At 44.6% G+C, this 26159-nt stretch overlaps 1 protein-coding gene across 1 annotated transcript in view; it reads right to left on the bottom strand.

Moving 5' to 3' along the window:
- Positions 1–26117, bottom strand: part of ANAPC2 (anaphase promoting complex subunit 2) — a 649174-nt gene extending 623057 nt beyond the window's left edge. The window contains exon 1 of the mRNA XM_069609853.1: positions 25954–26117. Within this exon, the coding sequence (XP_069465954.1) occupies positions 25954–26040 (87 nt within the window). The 5' untranslated portion in view covers positions 26041–26117. The remainder of the gene's footprint in view (positions 1–25953) is intronic.
- Positions 26118–26159: the final 42 nt, after the last annotated feature.

Below are 26159 nucleotides of genomic sequence, written 5' to 3'. Positions count from 1 at the left end.
AATTGTTCTTTTATAACACGCTTAATACCAATGAGTGGTTTCTAAGCGCTGGATCGGGATTCAAACCGGTGTTGCATTGCATTGCTTCCAAGACAAATACGTTGCCCCTGGGCTATCCTTCCTCCCCAAAATCTAACCATATATAGCACATTGGCCACGTTGCCTCCACTGGTAATACAAGGGAAAGAAGTATTTTACACATAGGATTGAAGAATTGTCCATTACCATAGATATAATTAACCAAACAGACTTCAGGATCTACACTTTAAGCACACGCTTTGTATTCATATAGACATTATAAAAATGTATAGGGACGGAGAGAAAAGTGGAAAGAAAGAAAGTACAGAGCAAGGATAATACAGATTGAGAATAGAGTGAGGATACAGTAGCAAAGTAGAGGCTGGCGAGGTATAGGATGTCAACATATAGGAGTTTGACTATGTCAAGCCTTCTATCACTTTATCTATCTTCCGACATTACAGAGGACTGAACTAGTCAACAAGATGAATAGCCCTTGGGCAGTGCCAACAGCCATCAGGCGACTTCATTTAGGTTAACTCATCTTCACAAGAACTAAAACAACTAATTTTTCATTAAAATCACAAACTATTTTGAGCTAAAGAAAACAGATAAAATGGAGTATGTTTTATAGTAAAGCAAAGATTTTCCGGAAGGCAATGCTTGTATATATTTTCTCTTTCTGGATTTTACACTTTCCAAAACAATCCACAGTAAATCAAATAAGCTCAGCAACATTTTGCATTTAGTGGTGTAATACCTAGATTTCAGCAAATTGTGAAAGAGTGGCTAGTAAAAAGTAATTCACGTTCATATGACTGCTTGGCTATGAACTTCTTTTGTGCCATCTTTAGGATGTCTTTTGCCGTTTAAATAGTACTTATTGTGGTTTTAGGAAGCAATAAGAAATCAAGTCAATATAAAATTCTAATGAATAGTAAACGTGCCACCATGTTGCTGAGCTTAAAGCTAGATACCATATGAATGAATTGTGATTTATCTTTGATAATGTGCTTTCCAATGTGTTACTTATGTAAAAGCATGTATCAGAAGAACCTTTGCCATGAAATAATAACAGCCATATATTATAGAGCTGTGTAGGTAAAAATAGTACAGCGGGTTCCCACACAGCCCATGGGCAGATTAAGGAGTTATACGTTTTAGATTAAATGCTCCAATATGAGGAAACGTGGTACTTGTTATAGGAATGTGTTGCACAATGTAGAGAGATGCCAAATGTAACTACTCAAAATACACAGGGAATAAGACAGAATGTTGAAAAGGTCAGATGAAAAATCTTGCTCATACAAAATCTCAAATGGAAGACTAAAGGAAAAGGAATGAATGTTAAAATCTGAAGTGTTTTGGGGTGGAGGAATACCAGTGAGAAAGCCAGGGGCGTATTGTTGACTAGGGGTTTGGTGGATGGAAGTGAACACCCTTCAATCTCCTGGTCCCTTTTGGGAAATTGGTTTAAAAAGTTCAGAAAAGTGGAGGAGGAGGTAAGTAAGGTAGTGATACGCTGAGCCTTTATGTGTGTGGTAAATAGAAGGGCATAAGTACAGTGAGCCATTACATGTTTTAAAAACACTTAAACTACATGTTTGGTTTTGATTTCATCAACCATTCACTTTTAAAGTTTCACAAATTGCATAGTGCGTAAAACAAAGCAATTCTGTAATTTGGGTTTTAGCTCCCCCCCACCACTGCCTCCTCCAAGTCTTACACTACAATATGTTTTCTGTTCAAGATCTTCACACAGAAATGATGGAGGCTTTTTTTCCATGTTCATGTGTTAAATTGCACTTTCATTAGCCAGGAGGAATGTTTACCATTACTTGGCTTTTCAGAATTCAGGTCAAATAGGAATACTTTGTTATTTCCACACTATCACAAGGTGCTCACAATGTATAAACAAAAAAAGTCTTTGTGCATCAACTTGCCGTTTGAGTGGTCCAACCAAAAGGCTACACTGCCTCAATTGTCATTAGCAGATGTTTAGTCTGGCTAATAAACATGTGCAGTGGCTTCAGTTTGGCAGGTTTCAGTCGAATTAAAAATAAAAGCTATCTATGCTGACTTATGCAACTGACCGGAGAAGTTTAAAATAGGATGGTCATCCCAAAAATTCAAAATGCATTCATCATCATAGAATTAATATAGACCTTCATGGGGCCGTTAAGCCAGATAATAAAGCATCAGATTGTTTATCGCTTGCCAACTGCTTGCAAAGTTATTTGGATTGCTCGCCCTTTACAAGTCAATGAATGCTAATTACAACAATGTAACTTAATTGCTTACATCTTACGTCTAAAATTTGTAAGCTGGACTGGTAGGACCTCAATAATTGTTTCCCTTCTAACATTAAAGCTTAATTTATGTTTTGGTTCAATGCATAAGACTGTTCCCAAAAAACAAAATGCTAATAATTCTTTTTTTTTTTTTAAATAAACATTCATCAATGTTTTGTTTTTTTAATGTTATCCAGGAAGAATCCTGGCACGTGGTCACGTAAATACTTTTTTGCAAAAGGCACTTTATAGCAGGAAAAAAAAATTGCTTATTTAACCATTGATTCAGTGAAATGAGATTTTAAGTCATGAATTTGCATTTATTAACGTTTTAGAGTTTTTTCAGCATCGAATTAGGTTTCATTATGTTTAAGGTATTGGTTAATGCTGAATTAGACTTTTTATGAAACTCGAGTTACGAAATAAAGGTGTGACGAATCAACTTCCGGGGCACCAGTGGTCCAGGGACGAATATCGGTTTCTAAACCATCAATTAACCTCACACCCTTAGTACACCAGAAGAGATCCAAACAGATTGAAATACAAGTGACTAATAAGACCTCCTTGTTCAATTTTCGGAACGTGGATGGAACAGCAGGCTTATCTCTGCAAAAGTTGTGGATCGTTTGTTAGTTGCAACACAGCGAAAATACAATTATTACCCAATGATAAGAGGGACTGTCCAGTCAAGGTTGTATAAAAATATCTACTTTCTTATTACTGCAACAGACAGTTCTAGCACACTGCAAATACGACCCACCCTGTAAAGGAACACAGAGAACAGACAGTTTCACGAAGGAAAGTGATGCACTCTGGATACTGACAGGAGGGTAGTTGGTAAAGTAATCATTCTTACTGTTCAAGGATATTCGGTTCCAGCACCAATGCGGCAAAGGGTCGTAACTGTCTCTAGGGGCTTTCGGAAAAGGACCAGGGGGGTAGACCACAAAGTACCTGGTGCAGAAGAGGTTCTTCGTGCTCAACATTGGCGAAGCGGTTCCAGGGTGCTTTGCAGCCCTTGCGACAGAGCTAGTTCCGGGAGACAGCTGCGGGTATCAGGCAACAGGCAGTTCGGCAAGCGAGGCTGGACAGACGTCTGCAGGCTGGCCGGAGTGGTGGCTCAGGGCCAAGAATAATTGGCTCGGTGCTGGCTGGTGTATCTGGAATGCTGGTCGAGGTGTCTGGGACGGCTCTGGGGAATGAGGCATTAAAACAGTCAGCAGTACAGCCAGATGCGGTTCGAGGACAAGACTGCCTCGAAAATGTCCTTAAAAGATGGGTGCAGGTTGATGCATGTGTAGCGGCACTCCTAGCTTCTTTGCAGGGCTTGTGTCGTCCTTTCAAGGAGGACGGCCCAAAGCACAGGAGAGTGATTGCTGGCAACGGCCTTATCCTTAGTTCAGATACCCTCTGGCACTTCCCACCTAGGAAGCTTGCGGGCAGAACCTAGCAGGGCACGCTGTGTGCTGGCTGGGTACCGGTTCTGGAGCTGCTGGACGGGTCCTCTGAGTCTGGTATCTCCCTCTGTTCCCTGGGAGATGTTTAGGGGAGGGTCTTGCTTCCCTCTTGGAACACCTGGCCTTCCTTCACTGGCGGAAGATGCAAGCTAGACTGTACCTTCAGCCGGGTGCAAATGAGTCCTTCTCCTTACTCCTTTTGAAGTTGTCGGATGATCTGTCAAATGAGGGGTTCAGCCCTCTCAAAGCCAAATGGGCCCCAGTGATTAGTGCAGGCTAAGCACACCTTAATGAACCAATCATGGGTCCACACCAACAATCTTCTGTTATGCATGAGGTCAGGACCAGAGTGCTCTGCAACAGGACAGACAAGGGGGTGACCACACATACCCAAGTCCCACCCACCTTCATGTCTGTTGTAGATCAAAGTGGCTCTCTGGTTAAATGAGCCCTCTGCGACTCTTGATTAAAGTGCATGTCTCCCTTGAAGCTTGTGATGGGTGCAGACTTCCTGTCACCCCCAAATCACATCCTTCATCCCTCTGAAAGGGGTCTGCTCTGCAGGGACACCTGCGGTAAATGCTGGACCCAGACAGGCCATTCACTGCCTTTCATACAGAGAGGTTGGAACTAGCTTCAAGTTGACACATTTCATACCATAGGGGCGTTAGCCCTGCCTTCCTTTTGTCTGTTCAGCAACCAAACCTCTTATCTAGGCTTGCCTCAATTATTCTCATTAGTATGCACTGCCACCGGCCGAACTACCACAATAGGAACGCAGATCCATGGAGCCTTTGAAATTGAAATTAGGCTGCCCATGGCTGGAGGAAGGTGTGCCTTCCCCCTTTTTGAGATTCTATGATGTACCCATGGCTGTCACATTCCAGTTGAATAGGACAGGGGAAGACGGCGCCTGTAGGCTGTCTTCCCGGAGTACGCGACTATGCGTTTCGTGCAGGAAGCAGATGAAATGTATGCGGAATGGCCTCACGCATTTCTTGGCGGTTGATCTCCCATCATTCATTTTCTTTTATAGAAAAATCAAAAAAGGCCAATAAATGCGAGCACACCCTCCCCGTGCTGATGGTCGAATTCCTCACAAAAGGTTACTGAGAACCAGGTGTTCCTGCAGGAAATGCACATGCAGCAGGGTTATAATCATGTATGCAAAAACCTGTAGTATGGTCACATAAGTGGCCCCCCCGACACTGGTTGGGAGTCATTAAATACATAAATGTAGCACCGTATTAGCTGGAACTCAGTCGCAGAACATTGTAAAGTGTTGCGCTTGCGATGTTTAAGGCAAGTGTTCCTTGTTGGTCTCTACTTCAGAAAATTACATACTACTGTTGATATCTCAGCACATACAGATCCCAATGGCTGACGCTCCCTAAAGAATCACTCTTATAACACATACAATGCTTCTTGAAGAGCTGCTACCCAAAGTCACTGATGCTGGTCCAGGGGAACCAAGAAAATAGGCGAATTAGTGGTAAATAACTTGAATGAACCTAAATTACCAGAAGAGACCTACAATTTCCTGTGATCCAGTTCTATTTGTCAAACAATCCTCATACTCTTTGCAATTCCAGACATGAACTACCATGTGGACAGACAACCAAGCATATTGATACAATATATCATGCACATCATATGTAGCCTGGTGAAACCACCATCCTCCCTTTAATACACGCATACATACTGTGGCAAAAAAGGGCATGTGGCCAATATAAACTAAAAAGGACCCCTATTCTATGTTCTCTACTAGTTTAATTGTCCCCAATACCAACATCTGCAACTACACTTCAACACACATTCAATCACAATGCTGCCTTTCCTAACTCTCACATTAACAACCAGTTATAACAGTGCTGACCTTATTTGAATGCAAGCCCCTTTGTTGTGGTGAATCTGCTGGGTATAATTGCAGTCAACCTCTGAATCCACAAGGACCATCTCTGTGCCCCTGTGCTAGTATAAGGTGCAGTGGCTATGGACAGCTCTTCTGGGAAATCTACTTTTTGTGCATAGAAAGGGAGCCACCTCCTGTGTCACATTCTTTTGCATAGGAATGACCCTCTTCCCCCTTTCAAAATCACAAGAACTGTAGTTTTTGTGGGTTGTTCGGCAGATGTGCTTGCATATGACCCCCGGCCCCCTCCCTTCCTGCCCCAAGTGCTTTGCAATTACAGGGCATACATAGGGGAGCCGTACAGGTGTAGCTCAATCACTAGTCAGTCCAGTATTCTGCTGTGGGTTTTTGGACCACTCCAGCTCCACGGAAATCAGCCATATGTGTAACTTGGTCTTCATAGTCTGAGCAGATCTGCCCCACTGTACATTGTTCAGCAATAACCACAAACAGTGCAACAAACATTTTGTTATGAATATATATGGTCTCCTTGTTTTGGGTTTCTGGAATAATTATTTCAACTTCTTGACAAGAAAGTAAAAGGTACACTTATTGTAACTATCTGTATTCATGACACACCTTGTGAAGTAACGGTACAAAAAGATATAAGGCACACCAACCATTAATACTTGTATTAGGAGATATACCTTGAGTAGTAATAGGGTATCATCAATAAAAATACTTGTATCTAATATAGGTCAAGAGAACTTTATTAAGAAGCATGTGTACTGGCCCTTGTATGATATGATATTTTATTTATATCGCGCTCATACACAAGTGTTTCAGAGCGCGACCAAGCAAGGGCAGGGGAACATGAGAGAACAAAAATACGCTCTTACTAGGCCCGGTGACATTAAGAACCTGCAAGTGCATGGAAAAGGGAAAAAGGGGGAAAGTGCGTGGAGGGGGGGAGGGGGGAGTGAAAGTGCGGACAGAGGAGAACAGAATAAATAATAAGTGGGATACATAAATAAATAGATGCAGACAAAAAGGTAGTGCAGCCAGACAACGTGGCAAGTGCATGAATAGTCAGATAGGGTATATCTGATAAGTGCAGTGGAAGAGTGGGGAACTGTATGGGTACAGATACAGATCCCAGTGCCAGGGGTGGCCCGGAGGCAGTGCAGGAGGGAGGCAGGGTGTGCAGGTACCTAGGCCCGAAGGACAGAGAGTGGCCAGGTGTATGGTGCCGAGAGAGAAACAGACCAGCAGGGGAGAAGAGGGGCAAAGCCAGAAGCGAAGAGGAAGGTCTTGAGGTGCTTCCGGAACCGGAGATGGTTCGCCACAAGTTTCAGGGTGGCCGGGAGGCTGTTCCAAATGGAGGACCCAGCCGAAGACATATCTGCCCCCAGCTTCTTTCTTTGAAAAACGTCCAACCCTGAGGGAATTAGACGTAGAGGAGCGAAGGGCTCGAGAAGGGAGGTATTTACGGAGGAAAGTATTTCGGTCCCAGGCACTAGAAAGCCTTGTGGACAATGTGATACGATATGGCATTTATAACGCACCTATACACAAGTGTGTAAAGGCGAGGCAAAGGAGGGTAAACAGAGGGAGGACAACGACAACGATCTTACTAGGTCTAGTGACATTGAGATTGCTTAAGTGAAGGGGAAAGTGCCAGGGGGAGAGGAGAATGCGCAAGTGCCGAACATGGGATAAAAACAACAAGTAGTGTGGTCAGCAACCAAGTGCGAGGGGTAAAGTGCAAACAGCAAGTGTCTGCAGTGGGTTGCAGATACAGACCAAAGTGCAAGGGTTGACAGGAGGCAGTGCAGGGGTGCAACTGGGCAGGGAGGGACCAGGGCCCATATTCAGAGGGTGACCAGTGCAGTATCAGACAGGCGATCAGCAGAGGAGAGGAAGAGAGAAGGCAGAAGCAAAGAGAAAGTTCTTGAGGTGCTTCCGGAACCGGAGATGGTTCTGCTCAAGTTTCAGGGAGGCATGGAGGCTGTTTCAGAGGGGAGGCACCAGTCGAAGAAAGATCTGCCCCCAACTCGTTGCTTGGAGAAGCGACTGACCATCAAGGAATTGGAGGTGGAGGAGCAAAGAGCTCAAGTAGGAAGATATTTCCGAAGCGAGAGTTGAATTGTGGTCCCAGGCTTCAGAAAGCCTTGTGGACAATGCAAAGGGTCTTGAACTTGATCCTTGCAGCCACTGGGAGCCAAGGGAGAGATTTCAGGGCTGGAGAGATACGATCCCTGGGCTTGAGGCCAAGGACAAGTCTTGCCGTCCTGTTCTGGATGAGTTGTAGAGGACGGAGAGTAGATGCAGGCAGATTTAAAAAGAGGCTGTTGCAGTAGTTCAGCCTGGAGAGAACCAGAGCTCTGAAGACAGTGAGCTTCTGGGGGAAGGTGTGGAAAGGAAGAATAGCTGTGAGGAGGTGCAGCTGGTAATTTGACTTCTTAGAGACATCACAGATGTGAGTAGAGAAGGAGAGTGTGGAGTCAAAGATGACCCCAAGGTACTTAGCCTCACAGGTGGGAGCAGGAAGAGGGCCAACAGAGGCCGGCCAGAGAGTGACGTGAAAGGAAGGTGCATGCGTGCTGATGAGGAGGATCTCCATCTTACTGGCATTGAGGCATAGATCACTGGCGGCACACCACTCATGGATTGTGGAGAGACAATCTGGGATGAGAGAGGGAGAAGAGGCGGCAGAGGGGAGCCTGAAAGCGAGACGAGTGTCTTCCGCATAGCATAGAAAGTTGGAGCAGAGAGCAGCAATGCGGTGGGTGAGAGGTGCCAGGTATTGGTTGAACAGCTAGGGAGAAAGGTTAGACCCCGGGGGAACACCACAGGTAGATGGTGAGATAGAGGAGAGGAAGGACCCAAGTTCGGCCTGGGAGGGTCGGTCTGAGAGGAAAGAGGTCAGCCAGGCCGGGGCCTGATCAGTGATACCTAGGTTATAACTGAGCCGGTTGAGCAGGGTGGCATGGTTGACCGTGTTGAAAGCAGAAGAGAGATCAGGTAAGATGAGAACAGAGGGGATATTAGCATCAAGGTTAGGGAGCAGGTCATCATGGATGTTCAGGAGAGCAGTTTCTGTGCTTCTGGCGGCTCTGAAGCCAGACTGATGGTCATGGAGACCAGATTCAGTGTGAAGATTAAGCCGGGAAATGGCCAGCTTTTCCAAGAGTTTGCCCAATAAAGGAGTAATGGAGAACGGGCGATAGTTAGCCGGACAGGAGGGGTCTGCTGAGGGTTTCTTGAGAAGATGGTGCACAAAAGTGTACTTCAGGGGCAAGGGGAAGGTTCCAGTGGTGAAAGAGAGGTTGGAGAAGTCGGCCAAGGAAGAAGCAAGGGTGTCAATGTGGTCGTTGATGGTTTTTGAAGAACAGGGAAGAACCTGATTTGACGAAACTTTAATAGATCGGATTTGTCTAGAAACCTCATCGGGAGAGGAGGAGGAGAGGTGGCCGGAGTTAGAGGAGAAAGTAGAGGGAGAAGGAGGAGAGGTTGGACAGGATGTCCTAGGTTTTACAGATGAAATGAGAAGCAAGGCCCGTGCAGAATACCTGCACGATTAGCCACCTCCTTGCAGATTATTATTTTTTTTTAAATGAGTGCGGCTGAGTTGTTAGATACCACAGAGACTCGGGTTCGAATGTGAGCTCTCTTCTTGGTGAGGACAGAGAGTCGGTATTGCCGTTGAAGCAGGCGGCAGGCCAGTTTGTCAGAGGATGCACAGGAAGCCAGCCATTTCCTCTCAGCCACCCTACACTTGCGTTTAGGGCGACAAGGTCCAAGTCATACCAGGAGTTGCACTTGGCTTTGGGCTTCAAGCGGATCCTCATGACAGGGGCAAGTAAATCAAGAGTATCAGAGATAGAAGAGTGGAGCTTGGAAAGGGCTGGGTCAGGATGTGAGTCAGCCAGAGGTGTAGGAGGAGGAGAGAAGGTGGCGGCGAAAGCCTCAACTGACACACGCTTCATGGGTTGAATGACCGATAAGGTGGGTGGCAGTGTGGGGGTTGGCTTGGCCTGTGCATTATTGTAAATTAATCTAGCATAGTGTGTATGCTAGTATTTCAGAACACAGCTGCCCCTTACAACATCATTCTAATCACTAATAGAATAAGGAGCAAAACTCTGATGCTTGACAACCCTCTTCGTGCACTATTACAATAACCCTATTAAGCCAACAACTTCCAAAAAGAGCTCATCAAGATCATTAATCAACTACATTCTCCCGCTACCCTCACTTCTGATACATTTGTGGTAAATAGGCAACTTTTCTTTCTAAAAGTCTAGGTACCATCTATGGTGGCATTCAAAATAACCCCCTATAAAGTGACATCCCTGGCTTCTGACAAAGTTATAGATGCTGCCAAAAATTAAAGGAGATTATTCACTTGTTCATTTCAGCCTCCATGCTGATGAGGCGTGTATGTCTATGGTAGAAATAGTAAATGTTTTCGCATTTACTTTTGATGCCCATTTGCCAACGCTTTCTGAAGACTTAGGGGGCACAGAAATTCCCTTATCACTGCATCCATCTACGCATCCTTGACACTAGGCTACGTGACCCCTACCTTGATGAAAGCCCTCCTCACAGCTTTATGTTAACAATTAAACTGCTACCTGATCTCGAACTTGAACTTCTCCACTAAACTGCTAAAGGGGCTGGTTGCAGCCCTCCAGATAAGGTGCGCCCAGAAAGCTTGTCAATTCAGCCCTTTTAATTCTTCCTTCGGTACCACTTACACAGGCTATTTATGGCAGCACCCCCATAAATCATGGAACTCACATGGTGACAGCCTGGCTCGCAGTAGCTAGCAAATCCACTCTGTACTTTAGTAATCGACACAGTTCCTTGAAATAAGCAACTGGGATGAGTCCTGGTCTGTTTAATTTTTTCAAACTCTCCTCTGTTAATGATTCTATCAAGATAAGACTTTCTGAGTAATGTCAAAGGGAATGTGTGTTTTGTTCAACTGCCTGAATTTTGTAGGTTACAGTGTTAATAAAGCATCTTGAATCATGAACATACTTTTCACTTTGCTTTAGGACACAGGTAGTATTTTGTAAAAATGAAATTTGTCTTAAACAAGGGCTGCATTTCTGCTTAATTGGCTTTAATAGAGGCAGTGCAGTTGCAGCAGCATGGGCATTTCATACGTCATTTTCTTTTCATCACACAACTCCACCAATTGTATAGCTCTGCATGTGGTCTGAACTTTAACTCTCCTTCTGACCACCCACCACAAGCGGGTATAATGGATACAGGCAGAAGCAGTGCTGTATATATTTTCAGTGGCACAGATTGTACCTGTACCTCTCAACAGGACTGCTATATATCCAGGCAAATTAGCCTAATGTATCAACAGAGCTGCTATACCGTACGCATGACATGGCACAATGCCAAATATTCACAGCAGGGCTGATTGCATCATGCCCACATTTACTTAGCAGGACTGCTATGTTTTGGAACAGTACCTGATTTTCTTAATAGAGCTGCTGTTAAGAAAGCACAAACATGTGTTGGCATTTTCTGCAGCGAGCTAAAGTACAGAGCAAGAACAGTGTCTAAGCTCTTCCCACCAACTTCCGACAGTGTGAAAATATGGCATTGCGGTCATATACTTCAATCCCTTCTACCCGGTCTTGCGCTTTTCAAAACTTCTGCTTCTCCCATGTCTGATTACTGAGCCCCACTGCCAAAAATCTAGCACATTTCAAAGCCTCATTATGAATCTCCTGACTAATGGAGGATATTCAGGCAAGCCTCACATGTAACTGCCAGTGCCCTAACTCTATGTGCCTTTCAGTGTCAACAGCCTGTGGGGAAAGGCATCTCAGTGAGACAATAACCCTGGGGCAGAGATTATTGTGTAAAATGTTAGTTCAAATCCTGTTAATAGGCAAGTTAATGTGTCTGCATCAGAGATATGCATTAAAGATGCAGGTAACATTCAATTGTAACACAGTTGACTTAACGTTCGACTTGTCAAAAAGACTACTAAATGTTCAGTGATTCAGAACACACACATTTCATCCGGGATGCTCTACTTGTAATGGCTCATAACACAAACTCATCAGGGCTGCTATACCTGTGATGGCTCAGAAGTAGATCACGCACATCCCATGAGGACCACTATACTTGTAATGGCTCAGAACAGACATCTCACCAGGGCTGCTATACCTGTCAAGGCTCAGAATACACACCTCATTGAAGCTGCTATACCTGCAATGGCTCCGAACACACATCTCATATGGGCTCATGTACTTGTAATGGCATACAGTGTTGGTAACACATCTGCATTCAAGCAAGTGCTGCATCTGGTCAGACAAACCTCTAACTCTATAATTCCCAGACTAATGGCCAAAAGAAGGTTAGCACACATCTAAAAAGGAGCACCCAATGGTAAAGCTGCACTAGATATTTAAATAGAAAAGGCATTTTCAGCTTTTTGGATATTTATTGTTGCTATGTTAAAAGAAACAGAAAAACAGGAGAGGAAGAGCAACTCTGAACCTAAGCAACACAGAAGAACAAAGGGGGGATGGGGGACGAAGGGACAGAGAACATACTAGTCAATCCAAAACAGGAATTCGAGCAACAGGAAGAGAGCAATGAGCTACATGATAGGGCAACAAAGAAAGTGAGAAGGGAAACAGAGTTAATAAAAGGGACAACCACACAATAGGAGTGAGGGAAAGAAGCAGAGCAAGAGAGGCAGTAAAATAAAACACAGATCAACAGCAGGTGGGGAGAGATGGACATAGAAAAGCAAGACTAGAGAAGGGCAGGCCAATAGCATAAGAGATAGTGCAAGAAGGATAATCAAAATCTGGAATCCGGAAGCACCTCAAGACCTTCCTCTTTTCTTCTGCCTTTGCTCCCCCTCTCCCCTGCTGATCTGTTCTCTCTTGGCACCGTGCATCTGGCCACCATCTGTCTTTTGGGCCCAGGTACCTGCTCATCCTGCCACCCTCCCGCACTGCCTCCGGGCCACCCCTTGCACTCGGGTCTGTATCTGTACCCATACAGCCCCCCCCTTTTTCTTCCTGCACTTACCCCATCCCCCCCCCCCCAACTCTGCAGGTACTACAGGCTTCAGTGGCCCGTGTCCCAGGCTTTCCCCCTCACTCCACGATATCAGAGTCTTCAGACTTGGTGGAGGGGGTTGAGTCACTGAATGGCGAGCCCTGGAGAAAGATCCTGGCCGTAGAGACTTCTCAAAGATTGGTCTGTTGTGACAAGCCTAGCTCGAGGGAGCCAACAGGCACCACGGGGCACTTGAGGTAAAGCGTTGCTTGGTTGCCTGGGGCTACTTTCTAAACACAGCTAGCAGGAATTTCAATCAAAGTTAACTCTCTGAAACTACCCATCTCTGTAAAGATGGGCAAGCCAGATAAAAATCAGCAGAAATATTGTTTTGGTTTCAATGCTGAGAGACAGGACAGGAGGTTTTCACCAGCTGCGGACAATGGTTCCTTGCGGTCAGATTTCACTTGGCGATGACTGTGGCTCTCAGGACGCTGTGCTCCACCTCCCCTATGGAACAAGCCCAACAGGCTAGGGAACAATCTGCGTGGCCCAGTTCCCCAGGCAGGAGTGCTACTGGACACACCCCCTCTGGAACTGGTGACAAGGATAACACAGGAGCTACAGCAAGACAAAGGAAGAATATGAAATAGGGTAACCTAACTTAACATACAGCGGATTATCCATACAGTATTTCAGCCCCCTTCTTACCTTCTAAATGACACTCCTGGGTATCAAGGAACGTCTGTGAATGATCCTAGTGCCTTCCCTACACTAAACATAAACCTAATTACCTATGTATTCAAAATATTAAGGCATCTAGATGCACAAGTCTGTGGCAATGTGATGTGCAACCGCTCCGAGATGCTGAGCTCCTGTAAATGCGAGCATTTATAAAGGAAAATTGGGTGTACGTGCATGCGGCCTTTAGGAAAAAGGACCGTACACAACGTGATGTTACATGTCACTGGTGGAGTGAACGGAAAGAAATGGAGGCTCACAGGATGCTCTGAAATCGGGAATTTCCCAGACACCACATAAATCCATATTAGGTCTTAAAAGGACCATGAGCAGCCAGTCCCTGTCGCAGATATGGGTGCCCGCCCTCCTGAGGCCCGCAGAGCGTCCGGTCGCTCCCAGATAGGCGTAGCAGGGACTGCCGTAGTGACGGCCACCGCCTCGATGTCCTAACACTTGCGAACGCTGCAGTCCAGGTGTATGGCGTAGATTTGGAGCTGAAATTGGCGCTCAGTGAGCTAAAATCAAGCATGGACCAGCTGGGTAGTAAAAATTACTCTTTATCCTGTAACGTTGACAACATGCAAAGGAAGCTAGATCAGCATGGGCAAAACCTAGACGAAAGGGAACAATGTATGTCTTCGATAGAGGATGCAAACGGAGCACACCCAAGGAAATAGCTATCAGGGTCATCTGAGTTAAGGCTGAGGAACTGCAAGGGCACTCGAGAAGGAATAAATGGGCTTGCAGAATCCATGTCATGACAAATACTAACCATGGAAAACATGTTGCGCAAAATATTTGACACAGATGCTTTTTGGCAGGTTTGACTCTTGAGCGAGCTTATCGTAGGGCACTAAAACCGGTACCGGGCGCCTCAGCAAGAGCAATCATTGACAAGCTATCGAACTATCAGCAGAGCGAAAACATCCCGAGGATGGTGCGAGAAAAAGACATCTTGAGATTAGGAGTCTACGATTTCAATGTTCCCATACTTCACAGGCTCTGTCCAGTCAGCGCTGAGATCCTTTACAGCAGTGAAGGTTCAGCTCTGCAAAATGCAGCTTCAGTATTCCATGCTGTACCCAGCAAAACTCAGTGTAGTCCAGAGAGGCAAGCTACATTTTTTCACCTTCCCCATTCCAGGCAAATGAATTTCTGAAAGGACTGGGGAGAGTTAATCCTAAGAATAAAAGAGGACGGTCAGTTGCCCGGGACGATCTTGATGGTAATGGTTAAAAACCTGAACAAAGGTGGGGGGCACCAATTAAATGCATTCTAGGTCTTGACAACAAACGCAAATATTGTATGGGCTGATGGTTGGGGGCGGGGGGTATCGTGGTTGTCCCTAGGGTGTCATTCTATTTGTTGGCATAATATGTGAAAATTTGCCAACAGGGTTAAATCTGAAACTTCATTATTTCGTTTATTCCCATATAGGTTGCGACTCTCCATAGAAACGTATGTTCCACGTAGAGGTGTTTGAGGGATCATTTTGTTTTCACTGTGGGAATGGGTGGGATAGAGCGGGCATGGTCCACTGGTCAGATTGGGGAGGGAGCCTTCTTTTTGGTTTATGGGGGTTAGCTTACATAGAAAGTGGAAATGTGAAATAAAAGTAATACATGAGACGGCCACCTGCAGACTAGCTTACCGGCTCAGAGGATTGTGATTAGTCAGTCAACATGATGGTGAACCTCCTAGGTGCAGCGCCTTCCCTTCAGGGTGTTCAGCGAAGAGTGTCAGAGTGGATTTAAAATCTTGTCTTGGAACATTAGACGGCCCATCCACCCCATTAAAACCTGCAAGGTTTTCTTATATCTGGAACAGCATATGGTCAATGTGGCCATGCTACAGGGGACCCACCTGGTGGGCAGCACAGGTCACAAAGTTGGGGCAAGATGGGGCCCGCATTGTTTCTTCTCTTACTCCTCACGCGAGAGGGGTTGCTATATTAATCCATAAATCATTAGGGTTTTGCCTGCAGGATATGCCGAAGGACTTGTAAAGAAGGCTCCTTCTGGTCAGTGGTGATATTGATGGTTACCGTGTGATGTTTATAAATTACTATGCCCAGAACATAGATTCTCCAAAATTCTTTTATGGTCTCTCTTCAAAACTCGCCATGTATCTCGACTCGCTATATGTGTCCAGAGTTACAGACCAAAGACTGGACAAGTCCTCAGTGGTGAAAAAAGCCCCTTCTGGGTCTTCTAAACTTATAGCACAGGCCATGGATGGATACTGCATCTGTAATTTGTCATGGGATGCTGCCCTCGTCAACTGGTACGGAGATTCCCCCCACGCACAATAGCAGACTACTCTCTGGTAGTAGGATCCTTTACATGGCCTGGAGAATGGGGTATCAGTAGGGGTTGGAGATGTAAGCCCAAGTCATTACTGGACAAATCATTCAGGGATTTAATGCAGAGGGAGATTAAGGAATTTTTTATAACAACAAAGCAGGTTCGGTCTTCTCAATCTGTGGTCTGGAAGACCTTTCAGGGGTTTATTTGGTACCAAGTCATTTTACCGGATACAAAACAGAGTTGTACATTTCACCGAAGTACATAACACTGAAAATATTCATTAAATATATATATGGGTTAGTGGAGTAAGGGGTTCAAATGAGTCGGGTTAAGATGGTGTTAGAAGGTTAGAAAAACAGGAGGTTTGGGTGGGGCCGCCAAATTTAAATAAATAAATAAATATATATATATATATACACACACACAAAAACAAAAAAAATCTGTGTTTTTCTGTATTATGGCCGCAATCAAATGTACCACTCTGAAATTGTGGTTTGTAAAATCTCAACTGTTTATTTGTGGAATGTGCACCTCACCCAAAGTAGGGGTTCTCCGAGCTATTAGAGGGGAGCTTAAAAGCACTCTGGAACGTTAGTATTGGATGATAAAACAAATGGTGTCTAGTCAAATAGTCGACAGACAAATGGTCGACACAATTTGGTCGACAGGACAAATGATCAAATTTTTTTTTAGTTATATATATATATATATATATATATATATATATATATATATATTTTAGGTTTTCGTTTAGGGGAAAAAAGGGTTTTTTAGCAAAAAAGGGGAGTTAGGGGGAACCCCCCAAAAAAAGAAATGTGAAAAAACTAAAAGAATTCGATCATTTGACCTGTCAACCTTTTGGTGTTGACCATTTGTCCTGTCGACCATTTAGATTCGACCAGTTGACCTACAACCAAAATAAATTCCAGGAGAACTTGTCAAGGGAGGTTAAGTTCCTGCTCAGGGAGGCTCAAGCTAGAGAATATCGTGGAGGGGGCCTGGGGCGGCACGAAAGACCTGGTAGGACCTTGGCATGGCCAGCAAGTGGGGCTAGAGACAGCAGGATTATTGAAGAAATACAACTCTCTGATGGTTCACAACTCAAAAGAGAGGAGGAAATGAATGAAGCCTTTCACAACTTCAACTGAAATCTCTTTAAGTCGAGGCTGTGCATGCCTTTGGAAGAAGTGGAAGCCTTTCTAGATAAGATTTGTTTATTTTGGGTGAACAGGATACAACTAGAAATACTTAATGCACCCATCTCGGAAGCAGAGGCGAGGAGGGCTATATTAGAGCTCCCGGGGGAGGCGGTATGGCGGGTGCTGGAGAGGCCTGCAGAGTTCAACAAAGTCTTTTCTGAGGTACTGGGGATGCAAATAGTGGCCATGTATTCTGAGTCCATGGAAAAGGGCACTCTTCCAGCCTCGACCAGTGAAACCCTGATTTCTGTCCTCCTGAAGTCAGGGAACTTTCCTGGCTCAAGTCTGTCTTCAGCCCAGGTGCTTACTTGAAGTAGGTAATAAAATCCTTGCCATGGTCTTGGCTAATAGACTGTTGCCACGTTGCCACTCATTCTTTCCATTTCCAAAAAAGACCGAGCTGGGTTCATTGCCGACTGCTCTACCTCCCTCAATAGGAGGAGGCTTTTTTGCTTGATGAGCAAATGGAGCCTAGACTACCTGTTGTAGCTGTCATGATCGATGCCAAGAAGGCCCATGACATCATAGAGTGGTATTTTTTGTGTACTAGTTTTGCCTGGGCTGGGAAGGTTACAAGAGTCAAATGAGAAAATGATGACTGCACCATTGGAGGAGGGAGGCTTGAGGGCTCCAGATCTATACAGACACATCCTGGCCACCCAGGCACATTATGTGTCATACTGGTGTGCTAAAGCACAAGTCTGTCCATATGGGAGTCTGGAGCGTGCCATTTCGCGCCTGACCGCTGCTGTCTCAGTGAGGCCTGGAGGACATGCAGATATTAATGTTGTGGAATGCACACACAGAGTTGGTCAAACATTGCATCTAGAATGGGCTAAGACACCTTGTACTCACCCTTGCTCCTCATTAACCACTTTCCGGGAACGGCCTTACCTGCCAAGAGGTGTTTTATTGACTTAATGAAGAGGTAATGGATACCTTCACTCAGAGAACTATTTCTTAAGGATTGCATTATAAATATGCACCAATTAAGAGAGCAGGGGTTTGGGGGGGGGGGGTGGTGGACATTTATGCACTGGAGTCTCCGTTGCACAATGCGAAAACTGTTCACGTCGTTTGTTCAAGCCCCAAGAGCACTAACCACCTTAACAGAAATTATCGAATGAAAAAGATCCAGATGCCTCTCAGCTCCACACTGTATCACAGAATAGGAGGGAAATGGAAAGTGTTGTTTGGGAAGGCATGGGAGGAGGATTTGGCAGCCCTGCTCTCCGAAGCACATTGGAAATAGCAACTGGTGCTCATTGTAGTGACTACTGTACTCCTAGCCCATAGTCCCTTTCCTGTGGACGAACTATGTGAGATGAGAGAGTTAGAATTCCTCTGGTTAGCACTCAGGGTAACTCTAAGCTTCATGTTGATGTTGGTGCTGATTTTATAACTTGGTCAAGATGGATTAGTTCCAGTTATTTGAAACTGGTGACATACTGTGTGCTGTATCTACGACACATTTCAGGTAACAGATTTGCGTCTGTATGGGTCTCAATGGACATGAAGGACCTGCTATATTTACTTTATGTATGTGTAATTGGTTTAATTAAGCTATTAGTGGAGAATTAAGAACTTAACTGCCGCACCAGTTTTTGCATTTTAGAAATAATGTGGATATGTAAGCAGAAACAGTGGTCCAGATTGATTTGCCAGGCATTAAGCAAGTATTTTTGATACAGATCATGTTCCTTGCACCGCAACATTATGGGTGGTGTTGTAATGTTGGGTTTTGCTTTCCACTGGAGCTGTGCTATGATGCACGAAAATTGGCCATTTGGGCAAGCGCTGTGGATTAGAATTGCAGCAGCAATACCAGCATGTTATTGTTGGACACTAGTTGGCCCTTTGCCCTGGCTATGATTGCGACTAGGTGTGTGCGTGTGCGCGCCATCTGCCTGACTGCGCCGCGTGTCAGTCGCCTATTAAATTAGCATACGCACTTTAGTGATTATAGCATTGATTGCACCAGAACATTTGCACTTTAGTGCAATGAAAGTGTGTTTATGTTTAATGTAGGATGTACTACTTTAATGGTGTGACACAGCTTTGCATGTTTTTATCTTCCTTTTCTCACTTTCCCCCAGAAGCTCACCGTATCCAGAGCCCTGGTCCTCTCAAGGCTACTGCAACAGCCTCTTCCTAAATCTGCCTGCATCTACTCTTCGACCTTCACAACTTATCCAACAGGACTGCAAGACTTGTCCTTAAACTCAAGCCCAGGGTTCGTATCTCTCCAGCGCTGAAATCTCTTCACTGGCTCCCTGTGGCTGCAAGGATCAAGTTCAATATCCTGTGAATCCTCCACAAGGCGTTCTGGGGCCTCGGACTGCACTACGTCCAACGTTCTCTTCCTAAATATCTTCCTTCTCGAGCTCCCCGATCATCCACCTCCAACTCTCTGAGGGTCAGATGCTTCTCCAAGCAGAGAGCGGGGGGCAGATCTCTCTCATCGGCTGGGGCCTCCCTCTGGAACAGCCTCCCTGCCTCTCTCAAACTTCAGCAGAACCACCTCTGGTTCCAGAAGCAACCCAAGACCTTCCTTCTCGCTTCCGCTTTCTCTCTCCCTCTCCCCTGCTGATGTCCAGGACTGCTCCGCGCACTGGTCACCCGGCTACCCTCTGAACTCTGGGCTAGGCTCCTGCATGTCCAGTTGCCCTCACAGTGCCTCTGGGCTCACCCAGCACTTACGGGTATGTATCTGCAACCCTACAGTCCCTTCTCTCTGCACTTATGAGCCACCCTCTGGCTGCACTTATTGAGTTACCTGCACCTCTCCCTTCCCCTACCCCCTGGCACTTCTCCCCTCTCTCTTCCCCACACTTGCGCGATCTGAATGTCACAAGGCATAGTAAGATCGTTGTTTTGTCCTCCCTTTGTTTCCCCCCTCCTTGTCTTGTCGTGCCTAGAAACACTTGTGTACATGCGCGTTATAAATGTCACAGATCATATATCATATCTGCATTCATTGTAGTTTTGAAATGCATCAATAAAACTATCCTGTATTTTCCTTTACACGTGGGAACATGTTGGATTTATTCACAAGGGTTTTTGTCCCTGTGACACTATAAGTGACTGTGACTATGTGCTTACAGTAATGTTGTATTATTTTCAGTATGAGGACAATGTGTTACGTATATAGGTTTGTCCTGGTCTTCATAGTTTTCAAGGTCCCTGGTGTAGTTCTATACATAAAGGAAGTTAAATACTGCACGATACCACCTCACACTTGTGATGGACATCCAAAATAAATGCCACACTCTCTTATTAAGGAGATGCTGACATCTCAGGAACCAACACATAGTGTTGCAATAAAGAGGCAGATAGCTCTGCTACTAGGGCGACATTACACAGACAGCAACATAATTATCAACAACAAAAATCACTAAACGTGCTTGTAGACCCTCCTGAGTGGAAGAAATTCCATAGAAGAGAGAAGAGGGTATTTGATCCATATTTGTTCTCATTGGAGGGGCTCCCACACTCTTATTTTATTAGCAACCTAACTATGGGCAACAGTTAAGTGCAGAATACCTAGAACAGACACTGTTCGGGTACACTCTGGAGTTCGAGTGTTAAACCTACAGCTCCTAACAGCCAGCTAGTGAACCACAGTTAAATATGGAGGACTATGTCATTCAGAAAAAATCTATTTCTTTGAAACACTGTCCACATATCCAAGAACTTCTTACAGTTTTAAGAAGACAATTGAAAAACACAAATCCTTAAACGATAGCCTGGATGGTTGCCCATAGCACAGCCAATGATTAAGAGCCATTCAAAATATTCCACCCCACCCAACACTCTTCACAGACCTCAAAATTTACACTCTCCACTAGAGTTTGGTGAGGAGGAATTTTAATGGGACAAAAACGTAGTTGGGACCATGCGCCCTCACGCTCCAATGTCACTTTGTGTTTATATTCACAAGTGATTGTTAAGCTTTAAATTTCCCTCAAAGTGGAAAGAATCCTTACAAAGGAAAACAAACATGAAGGCAGATAGAATATCCAACAACCCGCACGGTACTGCTCCACATGCTCAAGTTTACAAAGCTTTTTTTTTTAAATATATGTGATCATATTAGTACATAATTCTCATTCAAGCAAAACAATGAACACACTAAGACTGCTGCAAAATCCTTATTAATGCTGGAGGTTATATCTCTGTGTTTGCTGGATTTTTCTCAAAGTTGCATCAAACAGTTTACGTAGTACAATACATAACTGTGATTTTAGTGCCTTAAGTGGGAAGTAACGGTGTGCAAGTAGCTAAGTGTTGCCTTCAAGTGGATCAGGCTACATCAACATATTCCATTAGTAGAGGAATGTTCCCCAACCCCTACTGGATGCTATTAAGCTTCTTTATGCTAATTCCCTTGCAACAGTCAGGAATGGGACGGGAGGCAAACACACAAATGCCTTTAATGTTAAAAAAGGGGTGGCGCCCCTTCTTTTTCTTTTATTTATCCAAGAAATTGTTGATGCATTGGAAGTAGGTGCAATGGATTCCCCTAGAATGGTGCAACTAAATGGCCATTCTTTGCGGATGATGCTGCAATCTTTGCTACAATCCCAAAGGGCCTTTCAGCATCATTGGACATATTTGGGAAGAACTGTGAAACCCTTGGTTTGGCGGTTAATGTCTCCAAGACAAAGATTATGATATTTAAACCGCCTTTTACTAAGTCCCATAATTTGAGGGTCTTGTTTAATGACCAAGTCCTAGAACAGGTCAAACAATTTGATTACCTGGGAATAAGATTTCATGAGGTATCAGTTGAACAGACCAAGTGGTGAAAGCTTGCGTCACCCTATCTAAATACGGTAAGTGGGGCGATTTCCCTGGCTATAGAACTGTTCAGGAGTCAGGCCTGCCTGCCGCAATCTATGGTGCAGAGGTTTGGGGGTATGCTGCTAGCAAGGGGCTGTCTGTGAGTGAAAACATGTTTTTCAAGAATGTATTGTTGTTACCTAAGGATGCCCCTACCTCTTTGCTTCTTTTGGACTTGCAAGTCCGGCAGTGGCCGACCATATATCCTTAAAACCTGATCTAGATTGGCTCTGGTTGTGGGCATCCTGCGGTTTATTGCCCTATAAGGAGGCTCCAGTGGAATGCCTGAAACTATATGGGCCGGGAAACTGTGGATGGGTGTGGCACGTTAGATCCACGTTGATGAAGTTGAATGCTAGCCTAATGCGGTCTTCCCCAAGCGAGTGTTTTGCATCTTAGAAACAGGCTTTGAAATTATTGGCCAAGGTTGATTCCAAATAAAGGCTGGAGTCTTCAACTATTGCATTAAAGAATGGGCCAGACATTTCCTGCATCAATTTGCTAGATAATTGCCGAAATGTTTTTGATATGATCCACCCCCCCGGTACGAACAGTCTCTTTTCGTACGGTTTAGACTTGGCTTTCTGCCTGTTGCAAGTTATACCCGTTCTTGGTCTCCCCTTAATTCTGGGGTTTGTCAGCTCTGTAATTTAGCTGATAGTCCCTGGTACACTTTACCTTAATATGCCCAGTTCTATTGCACCTGCGGAAAATGTATCTATGACCTGTCCTGTTGCACGTGCATATAAGAACTACTGGCGAGGCAATGCAATTCTTTTTTTGCTCTGTGGACTGGAAGGCGGTGTATTCCATAGTTAGCTATGTCCACCGTGCGTGTCTGCTGCGCTTGAGATTGCTCAGTAGTGGGAGTTCCAGCTATAGTGTTGCGCGAGGGGCTGCGAGCATTATCTCCCCTTGCGAGTACTATGATTGTTAAGCTATATTGAATAATTGGGCCTGCGAGTATACTCTCTCTTTGAAGCTTTTGTAATTGGAAAATACATCCTACGAGCGATAAGGGATTTCATGAATTTTATGTATTTTATGGCTTTTTACTCTCAGGCAGCCACAAATGTTTTTTTTTTTAATGCCGATTCTATGTATGTGACCTTTCTTGTACTATATATATTGGTGACATGTGTGTTAATGGTCTATCCGACATATAGTCTATCCGAATAAAGCACTTTAGAAAGTTATTCCATTACAGCAAGTTTCTAGGGAATGATTACAAATGTAGCACCTAGTCCAAGGGTCAAAATTACAATTTTGTTCACCACGAGCAAAAGGCTGCTCCTTGGTATCCAGCATCACCCTTTAGACAGAAGCTACAACAGGGGCACCAGGAGCTAGGACATAGTGCACAACAAACATAACTTTTGCATAAGATGCAAACTAACATTTAGATATTATCCAATATGCTTTAAATGACTCTCAAGTGTGTCCTTTATACACATACCCACACCTACACAGTTAATATTACATAGCTATGAGTAGATGGCACCACCTGCCTGGGGAGTCAGAAGTAGCTCCTGGTAGCTTTTGGTTTCAAGTTAACCAGGATATCCCTGGCTATAACAAGGAGCTAAATAGCTGCCAGCTCCTGGCAATTTCTAACCCTGCAGTCAAATTAGGACAGTGAGAAAGTGTTTTGTCCAGGATCACGTAATTTATAGACGCCTGGATAGGAGCCTTTGGCACAAAGCGAAGGGCACATTTGTTTTGCAAAGAATCACCACACGTGGGACGAGTATAATCCGACCTGGGTCCCGAGCTTGACATGCCTAGAGACATGTCTGGGTTCCTCGTTTGCTCATGCAGAAGGGATGTGGCCTAGCAGTTCAGCTGGACCGAAGGAGGATTTGTTTTCACCTTCTGTTAACAGCATGACAGGCAGAAAAATGATGTCTGCAATGGAGTTATCTAGAGCACTACCAATAGTTAAGATAATTTGAAACCTTACAGCAATCACTCTCGAGCTGGCCAGTGTGCCGAACAAGAGTATAAAAAGGAAGGGACTCTGGAGCAGACTGCGGTTTAAGTGATGCATAGTGCTGCGAATTGACAAAAATGTACAGGGTTGCCCCCCTTTCACGCAGGGGGGAGGATAAGCAATTGTCAGTCATGTGGTCTGGACTTAAGGGCGGAGCTAAGTTTTGAGGGTGATCTGAATAGAGGATGCTGGCTGCTTTGCATGAAAACCAAAGGGCATTTTGGGAACAGAAAAAAGACCACCAATTTATCAAACACGTCTAATAGCAATTCAAATGTGCATTCTGTCTGAGCATGCAATGCACACTGGGTATGGTGATCATTTCATCTGTCAGAAAAGTCATCATGACAGTAAAATGTGCGCAAAACATGAGATATATACACAGCTTTGGACTGTTTCATGAGTTTGGGCTGCTCTGGTAAGCAAAGGATAACTTTCAGAAGCAGATTCTGAAGCCACATATCTCTGCTTGGTCGTGGGCAGAGAGCTTCCTCAACGGAGGGGGTTTGGGCCTCAAAACTACACGGAACAGCGCTGCGGCAAGACATTTTTTGCCAGAGCACAGCTCCATCTTGTACCTGCCAAATCCTTCCCTGTTGGTGCGTCATTCTGAGGTTTCCGTACTGCGCAGGCACCAAGATCAACTGTGAGTGGAGACGGCAAATGGGAAGCCGTAAAATCGTCTGGACACAAAGTTGCTGTAGAATTTGTAATCACCAAAGGAATAGAAGGGGTAGCAGCAAATCCCGAGCAATGTGGGAAAAGACCAAGCATTGTAAATAACTGGCTGCAGAGACCACGTCACAATTTGCCAGCCTTTTGGCACCCTCGGCTCTGGTGCCAGTGTCACTGCAGCCTTCAGCAATATTTTGTCGGTTCTCTGCATACAGCCGAACGACCAGAAACACACTTTGGACTCTGTAGCTGTCAAAGGGATGTGTCACGTGTTTATTTTTAGTATTTTGTTTGCTTGCTTGTTTGTTTATTTATGTATCGCAACAAACCCGGAGGTATCTGGGTGCATTACAAGTAATTTACATTTTACAGGTTGCTCAAAGGAAGAGTTACAGTCATAATATTACATTAATACAGTAGGGAACAGAGAGTATGATACATAAGATGGGTACAACAGTGCAGTTTACAACAAAAAAAGCAGTGTTTTGATCTGATATGACCTCCGTCTGCGTCCCAGAGATTAACATGAGTCCTTAGTGAATAGCCAACTTTTGGTACTTTTCCTAAAGCTAAGCAATGACTGGTCTGCCCTTAAGGAAGTAGGGAGGGAGTTCCATAACTGGGCGGCCATAACCGGAAAGCTGCTACCCCCTGCTTTTTTTAGTTTAAATCTGGGGACTATTGGGCGGAAAGAGTTTGTGGTCCTCGTAGGGTGTGGAAGATTTTTTAACAATTTTCTATTAAGTATTGGGGGTCTGAGTTGTTTGGGCATTTGTGGGTGAGGGAGACAATTTTGAACTAAATTCCATCCTTAATTGATAGCAAGTTGTTCTTCTGCCTGGCCTCCAAAATATGTTGTCTTCTGGGAATACTTAGCACCGTTCTAAGCGCATTGGTTTGTAGTATTTGAAGTTTGTTGACAATGTATTTGCTAGCAACTAGGTAGATGGCATTGCAATAATCGAGTTCTGAGGAGGAAACATTCAGCAGCAGGGTGCTCATCACACCAAAAAATGGGGCAGAACAGGGAAAGGCAAAAACTAGAAGTCGCATTCCTATAGTCATAAATGTGTACATGTATTATTCTGATCCCCAATTTAATACATGCGCTGGAGTTGAATTTATTAGCAACTCAGATTGTGTATAATCGTTTGGGGTGGAAAAGCGTCATGGAGCAGAAGTTTTAAGCTCTTTCTCTCAGACGTTGTTGGTGGTCTTGGGGTATTCAAAGTGAAATTATTAGATTATGTGGATCAGTCAGTTTTACATTTTCTGTCAGAGGACTTTCGTTCTAGCTCTTGAAGAACCATATTCATAATAACAAAAATACACCCACAAGATCCAGCAAACAACGTGGAGTCCGAAAAGCCCAAATTGGATCGTGATGTCATGGAATTGCTTGTCCAATATGGAATATTGAGCTCCTTATAAGGATCCTGGAATACCGTGCTTCAAACTATGGCCGAATCCAACACCCATCTCCTTCGACTAGTCAATTGTCTCATCTTTTTGTCGGCTAATCTAGACTATACACATACCAGGCCCAGGGCGGCTGCAGGCACCAGACCCAAGCTTAGAGTGCTCCAGGCAGCTGACAGCTGCGCACGGCCAGGTTGCCCCTCCATGGTACCAGGTAAAATTCACACACACAGGCGCTTCCCAATGACGTACGCTGTCAATACCAGCCCGTGGCGCTTGACGTACCAGAGACATAGGAATTGCATGAACATAAAAGAAGAAAACG

Source organism: Ambystoma mexicanum, chromosome 8 (assembly GCF_040938575.1).
Source record: "Ambystoma mexicanum isolate Mex_15411 chromosome 8, UKY_AmexF1_1, whole genome shotgun sequence".
Lineage (NCBI taxonomy): Eukaryota > Metazoa > Chordata > Amphibia > Caudata > Ambystomatidae > Ambystoma > Ambystoma mexicanum.
The sequence above is the reverse complement of the archived record's forward strand: the minus strand, read 5'-3'. Positions and strand labels throughout refer to the sequence as shown.